The sequence below is a fragment of the Cariama cristata genome, unplaced genomic scaffold, assembly GCF_000690535.1.
Source record: "Cariama cristata isolate BGI_N322 unplaced genomic scaffold, ASM69053v1 scaffold14994, whole genome shotgun sequence".
Taxonomy (NCBI): domain Eukaryota; kingdom Metazoa; phylum Chordata; class Aves; order Cariamiformes; family Cariamidae; genus Cariama; species Cariama cristata.
In genome coordinates this window covers 1-11,008 of record NW_009611357.1, presented here as the reverse complement: position 1 = coordinate 11,008, position 11,008 = coordinate 1, and the positions used below count along the sequence as shown (strand labels likewise).

The window sequence follows — 11,008 nt, the reverse complement described above, 5'->3', positions numbered from 1 at the left end:
TGTTTTGGTGGGGGGGGGGGGGAGTCAGAAGCAGTAATATAAAAAGAAAATAACCTGTACAGGAATGAGACTATTTCAGTACCGTATGTGGAAGCTAACGATTCTTTCTAATCAGATACATGTCTACAAATTCATTTACTAATTAGAAAACATTTGTATAAACCAATGTTTAGACATTTTAGAAAGAAAAGCAATTACGGAGTGAAACTGCTTGCTGATATAGTGAAACCTAACAGTTCTGCAGATATACTTCATTAAAAGATGACAGTGGGATACAGTGCTAGTATAAATCATCTGTTACAGTTAGATAAATAGTGGGAATTATTGTTCAAGCAGGGCAATGTTGATCCTTTGACCATGTCCAATTAAGATTTCTTTATATTATGCTGACAGCTTCATGTATCCTGAATCCCTTTGTCTAATGGGTGTCAATGCAAAAGTGACATTACTCATTGTGCTGTAACTAACTTTTATTTTGATTAGCTTCAGAGGACAAAGTAATTGGGTGTTTCCACTACTCAAATCTGCTTAACTATAACATTTGTTTGTTTTATTAATGAGTTGATTTTTTTTTTACTGGATAAATGTAGATTATTTTTTAAAATAACACAAGTAAGAGCCAACCAGAAATCCTACATGTAATATTTTAATAAGCATGCACTTGCACACTTCCAAAATTACTATATACCTGTCGTCTACCTTGCCGTTTCCTGTGGCTTCACTTCCTTGTGTAGAACTGCTTTCACATTTGTACTTTGAAGAGTAAAACTTTGGAAAACTTTACTAGACTTCCATGTAGATCTTTTTGCTTCCCAGGCCAGGCCTAAGTTTGTCCTGAAGCTTCTGCATGAGTGAAAACTACAAAAAGGAACGCTGAGTCTATGAGGACAGAAACAAGGCTGCTTTTCCTTGAAGCAAACTTGAACTTTGGATCCTTCCTCCTATGATCTTTCGTTAGAAAATGGCCTTTTCCAGATGGCAAAACAAAAGAAGTTAAGAAAACAAATGAATTAAGAAGAATTAATTGAAGCCGCATATTACAAGTTGACATTATACATCTGGCATTTCTGTTTATGTTTCTGCATCAGTACATTTCATTCTTATTTAATAAGTTCCTAATTTTGTGATTTTTTTTTTCAAGATTTCGAAGTGCCTGTGAAGAACCGAAGAACAGCCCATAGTAAAGTATTGTTCCCAGTTTAGCTGTACTTCATTTTTTTAATCAAATCTTTTTCTTCAGTGGATAAACTCACAAGATTAGAAAAGCCTCTTGAACTCCCTCATGTTTGAGTTGGCAAAATTCCCACACATAATTATCCACACACAACTACTTTTAAAAGACCTTTATTAAGACTGTACAAAGTCAAGAACTCAGAAGTTAGAAAATGGCAAAACCAAGTTTGTGCACTGTGTTAGTTTGGCCGCTTTTTGAGAGTATGTTGCAGTATCTGATCAAGCCTCGGGTACTGGGTGAAAAAGTGAGTTAAGGCTGCCCAGAAGCTGTCTAAAACTGCCCAACTTTGTGTGCCTGACCTTATATAATCTTAAGATACGTATAATTTGGTCTTTAAAAGTTGGACTTACACCTAATACCAGGATGCCATTTTTTAACCCCCATGTCAGGATGGAATCCTTTATGTTCTGCTTATGGACATCCATTCTTGACCTAAACATCCGATGCAGTGGTGAGCAACTGAGCTAAAGCAGCAGTTTTTGTTTTGACATTTCACTGGGAGGCCACACAGGAGTGAGATTGGAGCCAGGAATTTTTGCTTCAGTTCTGAGCCCAAAAGGGCATTTCTATGAAGGCTGGAGACTCTCCTACCCAATTTATTTTCTGACCTATTCTGCCTGAGCTATCAAACCTCACTCTATTCCCTCCTTCAGCCCTTTGGTTCAATGCAAGTCATCCTTGTTCCTTCACTGCTCCTTGGCAAAGAAAGAGATGTTCAGCTGAGCGTCTTTAATGGCTTTTCTTCTCTGCTGCCTACTTATTTTCCACCTCAGTCTCTTTCTTCCCATCGCCATTCCACTCTTGCCCTTCCCTGACTGCCCATCCTGGACTTCTGGCCCCCAGGATCACTCTCTGGCTGCAGCCGGGCTCCTGGCAGAGTACTCCCATGATGGAGATGTCTGACTCTGGTCCCAGGTGCCTTTTCCCATCCTAGGGAACTTTTCCACTCACCTTTCTGCTTCCTCTTTGATCAAATTTGTGCCTTCTTCCTCTTCGCTCTGTGTAGAGTTTGGAGCATTGAGTCTTGTCAACCATCCCCTTTCCACCTCCACCTTTTTTCTGCTGTTTCAATGCAGCATATTTATTTATAGTAAATAAGACTTCTATATTCAGTGTGGATTGTTTCTCAAATGAAGCACTAGCTCAGTGCTGTTAATATATCCAGAAGTGTTTAAAAACTTTTTTGTGTTTTGTTTCAGTTTAGGAATTGTTTGGGAAATCTAGAATGTAAAATACATTCTAAGGTATTTTAAACAGGGGGGCATTAAAAACTGGAAAAATAAATTAATTGAGCAGTGGAGATCAGACCCATGACTATGTTTGTCCGGCAAACTCAGCTCATGCTTCAAATTTTTGTGCCTGCTAGAGAAGCAGGAAATTGCAAAGGCGACTTGTCTGAACAGCTTATGATATTAAAGAAGGTGCAAAGGACTTCCATGCTCAGACCCAGTGCAGGAAGCTAGTAAATGTATTCAGAGTGTTCGAAATACACTTTATTTTCCACTGCTTTTTGGAGTGGTTAAACAACGATTAAACTTTTGGAAAGTATTATGTAAGAAGTGAATGGGGAAGAGTTTCCCAATACACACCTGCCTGTTACCACTGACTTTCAGCTGGTACTAACCTGCCAGTGCATGTTTTTTCTTCAGAGGTACAATGAAAAGATACCTATTTATTTCACAGTTGAAAGGAATCCCATAGTTAGGACTAATGTTCATTGTCTATGTCCTAGACCTGTTTTTCTAATGCAGTGTTAGATATGAAACATGAAGTTACTTGGTTTTGTCTTCTTTATCTCAGATGAATGAATTGCAGAACTGTAAGTTTAATGCTGATTACATTCGAGCTAGGCGTACAGCCACACAAACTGCTAATAAATGTAATTGGTGCTTCAAAAGGGCATAGCTGAGCAAATTTGATATCAAATCTGGTAGCAAAGAAGAAATTAGATGGAAAACGAATTAGAATTGGCAGTTTTCTAGGTGAAAGGTGTTAAATGCCCAAAACCCCAATAATTTTGCAATTGAGAAGGAGGGTAACTTTGGCTAACTGCCCATCCTGTTCCAGTGATGAAATGAAGGGAAAAATTAGATGTAAAGTAATATAAAACAAATAAGAAATAGGGAAGCAGACAGCGATCAACTCAAAATGAGAGTTTTGAAGTGTAGAAAATTAATAAGGAAAGTAATAGCCAAAGGAGAGAAAAATGTATGGGTTAGAGTGCTTGGAGAGCGTGATAAAGAGCAGAAGTTCAGAGGAAATCTTAGCAGTAGGGTGAGGACGATTACTGGATGCAGGTGGTAAAACTGCTAGTGATGACGTAAGAGTGTAGGGTGATGCCATTCATTAGCAGTGCTTAATATTAAAAACGCTTCTAAATTCAGTAGGTCTAGAAACCTTGTATCGGTATTTCGAAGGGAGATGCCTGAGGCAATCTCACCACGTGATGAGAAGGACGGCAAACAGGAGAGGGCCCGGGTGAAGAGCCTGACACCCCTGGGGAAGGGATGGTGAAGGTGATGAATGTTAATGAGGGAGTGTAGTGTAACTCATTTCATTGTCTTTTTTTTTTCAGTTTTCTTTGGGATTAGGGTGAACTGAGTGTTATGTGGGCCCCTGCAAAGCTTGTTGTTTTGTGAGAATCACACATTTGGGAAGTGGTTGTTCAAAGAGAACAGGGATGCTCATAGAAGGGTTCTGCTGGGACCCGATACCATTCCGTGGTTCCAGATCACCAGTGAACATGGATACAGGTATACGGTTGGACTTGATGATCTTTGAGGTCTCTTCCAACCATAATGATTCCATGATTCTATGATTCTATGATTACTGATAAAATGTTAACATGACAAAAAAAAACATACCCAGGACCAGAGCGAGTAAGAGCTCCACATGTGTTCCCAGTGCAGTCCCAGGGTAAAAGACTAATGAATACGAATGTGTTCTGTTTTTAATTACTGTTAGCAGTAAGTGATTATACTTCTGTATGTCTCGGCTGTGAGAGCTGAGAATTTTGGATGCAATTTGGATATTTACATTTTGAAAGAGAAGCTGAGTAATTGGAATGGATGCAAAAAAAAGAATCAAAAATTACTGGTGGAGTGTGAAAATGCCTTGGAGAGGGTGAGAGAGAAAACTCAGTTGGCTGAGTTTTATCTACCAAAAATGAGAATGTCTTGATTACAGTGCACGAATACCTTCGTGGGGAGAAAATACTGAACACTGCAGCTCTCTGATCTTAGTAAGAGCACCACAACAAGAATCACTGACTGGCAATCGAGGCCAGGCAAATTCAAATTGGAAAAAGGCACAAATTCTTCAGAGAGAATAACTGTGTAATTTAGGAATGTTTCTCCAAAAACTGTGAACAGAACAATAAAAGTTACGATATTTATGCAAATAGCTTTTTCATGGCTTTGTTTTCTTTCAGAAGCATACTTAACGCAGGGGAAACAGAGGCCATAGAGGCTCCCGATGAGACTTTCATAGGGAAGTTTAGTCAGCATCGCCCATCTGTCGTGCAAAGCTGGGGAGCTGTGTCTGCGTGCCCAGTGGTGGCTGACCTGCTACGGGAGGAGGGGGAGCTTTCTCAAGTGCTTGATGCATGAGTATGTGACGTTGTCTGGTAACTTTTTACAGCATCTTAATCCCACCACCACCTTGAAAGGATCTGTGGTCTTGGAAGAGTTTTTACACCATGTGGTATCTGAAAGCTTGCTAAGTTTAACACATTTCCATACTATGTAAATGAAAAAAAAAAGTATCTACACACAAATCTCATTCTTGGGGGGTGAATGTAGGACAGGAATTGCCATCCCCCTCCTCCACCCACCCTCCAAAGACAGCACAAGGCTCTTCCCTGTTCTTGCCATGGAGATCTCTGGGTCCTGCAGGAACACGTAGCTTTGCTGATTTGAGTCACAAGAACCTTTGCTCTAGGCTGCAGTGAGTGACGGCTCTAGCACGGTGATGGCAAGCTGGTCTGCTGAAGAAAAAGTTCTGCCAGGTGTATGGTTTATGTGAGATGGAGCTGTGCTACCCCAGACTTGCCTTGATTCATAACATCTCAACAATGACAGCCCAAAGGAGATGGCACATTCTCCAGGATGCACGTCCAGTTCTTTGAACATTGGCCCATGGATCTCCACACAGTAGCCGGCAACAACAACCAACCCTTAGGAACAGGGAAGTATTTTGCCTGCTGAAATAATCCTTGGAGAAGTCTCCTTCTCCATTGATTGTAGGGGGAACTGAAGGCGAGGTAGCCAAGCTTGGCCTTTTTGTGTATCATCTGAAAAGTGTAACTGTTGATGTGCATGATCAATATTTGATTATGCCTGGAACACGTGAACATGCTGACAACATTTATGTCACAACTGTATGCATTTAATAAGCATCTCATTTGAATTATTAGTTAATGTACAGATCCCCCAAAAGTATGTTATAAAACCCATAATTTATCTAAGTACAAGCTGCAAGTTCGTAAATACAGCATTAAGAATGTAGCTATTGCATAGCTGGTTTAACAAAATACCCTTTCTGAGTAAGATATATAGGCTTATTTGGAGAGGATTTAGCTACTGGGAGGACGACTTCTCCAAGTAAGTTATATGCTTCTTAGCTGCAGCAGACAGGGAATATAATTTCTTAGTTTGTCCTTCCTGTCAGTAGAAATCAGTTTGACCTGACTGTGCTGTCTGACTCGAGCATCTCCTCAGCCCATTGTTCATTGGAGGCAGATTTATAGAACATCTTTACAGGAACGAGGCTGGAAGTGACATTTTGATTGAAAGGAGAGCTGGATTAACAACTGGTATGCCAGTACACTTACTAAAAAGGAGACAGTGAAAATACATAGCCTGAGGAGATTTGTAAGCGATCCTTTGCTTCGTAACGGTGCATGGTGAGTGGGAGTCGCGATGGCCTGGCAGTGCCTCTGGCTGCTGGACGAGGCAGGCAGCAACACGGGGCCGTTGCTGATGGACCGAAGCACAGGCCAGTACTGCACTGGAAAGCCAGAATAATGCAGCAAGGATGCAGTGTCTGCAGGCAGGTGATGCTGAAGTTTGGAGCGGTTGTGCACAGAAGCGTTTTTCATTTACTGTCTCTTCTTTTATGACCAGGGTCAGGCATAACAGTCCATCGAGGTAATCCTCTGTGCGGGCTGCTTTTTGTACATAGGTAAGTGGAAGATTGTAGGTTGCATCTTTGTGTGCATACATACACATGAAAACTGCAGAAAATGTCTGTAATCTGAGAAAGGCATCATTAACTGTGCCCTTATGAAGAGCACTTGCTGACTGTTTATTGCTGACTGACTCTGCAGATTAAATTTGCAAGAACAGCAATAAGGAGTATGATGGGAGGGAACTTAACCTCAAAGAAACTCAGCAGCTGACACTTCGGATGTTTGAATTACATCTGAATCAAGCTCTTGATTAAATCTTAGCAATGTCAAAAGCTCAAGGCAGCAATTGTAATTGATGTCGCTTTTTCCCCCCTCATATTGCTAAATTCTCTATTGCAATGCGCAGCGCATCCGTGTCACTACATTAAATTTGTACACAAAGAGAGGAGATGAGGCAATAAAGCCACAGGACAAACAGTATGTAGTCAGGCGTATCTTCTTGGCTTCGTTCACTGTTGTTGGGTGTTTTTAAAAAGCGTTTCCAAATCTGAGTAAAACTGATTCCAGATGTGCTTATTTGAAGGATATAAAAATCACACTAGCACCAAGACTATCTGAATTCTGTGCTGTACCTGAATAGACAACTAGTCCCATCTTAAAAACAGAAGTGCTATAAACAATAAAAAGGCCACAGGCAAAGGTTTTAGTTCTTCATTCCCATTAGCATCCTTTTTTCCCAAGTATTTTAGACTAACATAGTTAGAGAATTCCTCTGACGCTCCAGCACACTGAATCAGAGGTGCCTGATATGATGTGGGTCGCTTGTCTGGGCTGTCGGGACTGGATCCGTCCGTGGGCCTTTCACCAATGTACAGCAGGCTGCGGTCTTTCGTGTCTTGCTCCGTTTTGAAAAGTTCGTACTCTGTGTGGGGCAGCTTGATCCCCAAAGCCAAACATCCATTTGTGGGTGTTATATCCTGCTCCACCCCAGCACTCCAGGAGTTTGTCAGCCCACAGCTTCCAGGTTCTGAGGAGTTCAGCATCATAACAGTCACCTGGTCCATTGGTGTCACCCGAGCCTGGGTGACTTTAAAGGCCAGCTCTGTGCCACCTCTCACTTTGGAGGAGGGAATGCCTTGGGTGTAATGCCCAGATGCATAGATGGTGAAAGTCGGCAGTTTGCAGAGTGGGTCGGAGTAGTGATAGTAATAACCTTCCCAGGTGTGGTTGTTACCGTGGAATATGAAGTACCTGGTAAGGAAAAGCACTGCAGGTCGGACCTCGCAGTGGGTGCTCACCCAGCTGCCGCTGAGCTGCATCGGCAGCTGAGCTCTGACGGGTAGTATGGGTGGGTGGTGCTCGTCAGCTCTATATATAATCCCACAGGCTGGGCAAGGATGCACGTGGTGCTGCAGAAGACAAAAAAAAATAACCTTTTTTTTGTAAACTGATAGTCTAAAAAACCCTTTCAGAATATTTAAAAAGCTCAGACTCCCCTCTTCCGTACCAGGGTGTTCAACTGCAATGAACTTGGCCCAAGACATCCAAGCAGATTAAGTGAGATAAAGCGCTGCCCGGGCTCCTTGCTATTCTGGTACGCTGGGAAGGGGAGCGAGGTCCGTGCCCTGAGGCTGCGCTCTGCCCTGTGCCAGGGCCGCTCAGGACAGGCTGCCGGCAGGACGGGGCAAGGGCAGAGCTGCTCTAAGGGCAGGGAACGCTCGCTCGGGCCATCCACGTTGTTCCTTCACAAGTTTCCCCCTGCAAGCTGCTGCATACACCCGTGGGTGAGGATGAGGGTGCTGGGAGATGTCAGCCACACCAACGCATTTCTGCACCGATTCAGAAGAAACAATGCATTCTTTCTGGCAACCGAAAAGGCTCTGAAACCTTACCGTGGGCAGGCGTGGGTGGCTGTACTACACCACACTGCTGGCAGCCTCCCCAAGACAGCCAAAAGCGTGGTGAGGTCTGCTTCCCCCTCGCCCCCTTCCTACCGGGGCCGTAGAGAGCCCCTGGCCGTGCTCCCGCATCTGGGGCTGCGTTTGCAGGCGGCAGCGAGGTGGTCGGGAGGGAGGCAGGGGTTTGCCAAGCAGCCAGATCGGGCACTGCACCGGAGACAGAGCAGAAAAGGACCCGCTGCAAGACGGAACGAGGACCTGACCTTTGCTTCTCCGCCTGTGCTTCGCGCAGAGCTCCCAACCAAAGCAGTCCTGCAGCCGATCCAATGCTAGGAGGGGGGTTTTTTGGGTAGCCTGGAACTTTTTCTTATACTTCATATATCACAACTGATTTATTTTTAAATAACCAGGGTTTGAACATTATATCATTTCTAGAACACGAGCTAATCATTACTGAACTGTCGCATGCAACAAGGTTAAATAACTCAGTAGTTAACTGTAGGGTGGGTAATTTACATGCAAGTTGATTGGAGTCTACTGTAATTTAGTCATTTTCAGCTTGCTTTACTGCTACTGTCACGTTAATGAGTGCTGACAGTGCACAGTACATTATGGCTAAATAATCCCAGAAGTTGGCAAATATATATGCTCTCCTTAGACAGGAAATTCTTTGATAATGAAAGGTAATTTGGGGAGAATGGGTTCCTTTAAAACAGATATAGATTTAAGGGTGAAAGCGTATATTTTCATAAAGAGCGTTAAAAAATAATTCCTAACATAGCTGCATAACTCACCAGCACAGGCAAATGGATGCTAGTTCAGAGAGAAGGAAAAAAAAATAAAAAAATCCTGTGCCCAGGAAAATTATCACTATAGACAAGGAGCCAAAAATCTTACTTGCTTAAACCAGTCGTGTGAAGTTATTTCTAATGTATGGCAGCTTCTAATTACCGCCAAGTGGTGACATCATGTGCTGGTCCATTGGAGAGCTGTTAGCTGATTAATTACAGTGCTACATTCAGAAAATTAATTTCAGTATCTTTAGATTTGGTTTTAAATTAACTTTTAAAAGTGTTTATGTTTACCATCTGGTTTTGCTCATATATATGGTTTTGGCCCAAGGTAACACAAGTTTAACCAATTTGACAATGTTATTTTCGAGAGGGAGAGGGGTGTTGCTCTGCGTGTTTCAGAGTTCAGTTGGTGTAGTTTGGGGGGTGGGGAAATGTGGCCCCTAAAATACTTTTTTTTTTTTCCCTCAGTTAATTCAGTTCTATCTGGTAAAGTTCAGAGAGGTTTTTTTCACCCCATCTCACAGCTCAATTGTTTCTGAATTGATTAGCTATGATTCAGATAGAAATGTGCTTTCCTGGAAATAAACTAACCTGCTGCAAAACAAAATATAAAATAAAAGGCAACCAAGTCTCCTGCTCAGTTTTATTTATGTCAAAACAGAAGTTTGATTTCTGTGTAATAACATAATTGTATTCAGGGCAACTTCCTCTTCTAATGGCATTAGACCGAGGACTAATGATTTAATGGCAGATGTTGCTTCCTCACTCCTCTCTCAAGCTGGAGGACAGGACAAAGAGTGAAAGAGAGGGGAGGAAGACAAATGACAGAGCAGGCAGTCTCTAACGACGTGCAGCCCGAAGCTTTCACTGACTTCGGTGCGGGAAACTAGGAAACTGCCCTTCCTAGGCAAACACAGAGCCAAAGAAAAGCCATTAACTCCAGGCCCATGCCAACGCAGGCTTGTTTCTGACGTTGGTTTTGCTGAGCTTTCACCCAGCCCAGTCCTGCTCCCCCAGTAAGGGAGAGGGTGAACCCCCTGTGCCGCAGAGCACCCGGGCAGCACCCCGGGAACCCGCACCTCCGCATCCACGTGTCCTTAGGCTAGAGGGGGCCTAAGTGTGGCCAGGCGGTATTTTAACCGTAAGGAAATCACAAACGCTTGGCAAAGCCCGTGAACCGATGAGGGGACTGTGTAAATGTATCATCCTTACCACGGCACTCTGCATAGGTCGCTGATAACCGGTGGGTCGGTAGTGGAGCCTCTCCACCCACTCCGTGTGAATGTCCCCCAGGTTCCACCAGCCGGCTCCCGCTCTGCTGTGGCTGCAGCAAGGGCTGGTAATGCTTCTCCACCCGCACCAGGCTGAGCTCGTGCATGGCGAAGCCCAAGGCAGCGGTGCAGTCGCGCTCGGTCTTGGCGCTCAGCAGTTCGTAGAGGGCTCCGGGAGCCCAGCTGCGCCCTGGGGGCAAGAACCCGCTGCAGCCCTCGCCGGAGGTCTGGTTGATCCAGGAGGCCACCTCCCGCATGGCTTTCTGGCTGTGGAAAACGATGCCAACTTTGTGCAGGTGGTAGTCGGCCTCGGTGGCCCCGCGGGTGATCCAGGAGGCCTGGCGCAGCCGGAGCTTGCCCTTGATGACCAGCGAGTAGGAAGGGTCGCGGCAGGAGGGGTCCCAGTAGTAGAACTGGTAAGCCTTGAAGAGGCGGTTGGCGTAGAAGAGGTAGGATCGGGTGAGGAACTCGGGTCCCGGCCGCACCTCACACCTGGGGAGGAAGGCAGTCCTGAGCCGCCCGCAGTGCGCGGCCGGGGGGTTTGCAGGGGGAAATCCCTCCCCAGGGGCACCCGGGGTACGGGAGGAGAGGGGTGGGCATGGGCTGGAGCAGCATTGTAGGCAGGAGCTTCCCACACCCAGTGGCCACCCTTAGGCGATTTTAAGCTCCAGGTACCCGCTACC

At 44.4% G+C, this 11,008-nt stretch overlaps 1 protein-coding gene across 1 annotated transcript; it reads right to left on the bottom strand.

The window, feature by feature from the left end:
* Positions 1 to 7,006: 7,006 nt before the first annotated feature.
* APCDD1L (adenomatosis polyposis coli down-regulated 1-like) lies at positions 7,007 to 10,928 on the bottom strand (the record flags this gene model as incomplete). Its single annotated transcript, XM_009698225.1, is given in 3 exon segments — positions 7,007 to 7,771; positions 10,267 to 10,348; positions 10,350 to 10,928. Coding segments are annotated over 3 exon segments (1,426 nt in total), but the record flags the coding sequence as incomplete, so codon positions are not given.
* Between the last annotated feature and the right edge of the window lie 80 nt (positions 10,929 to 11,008).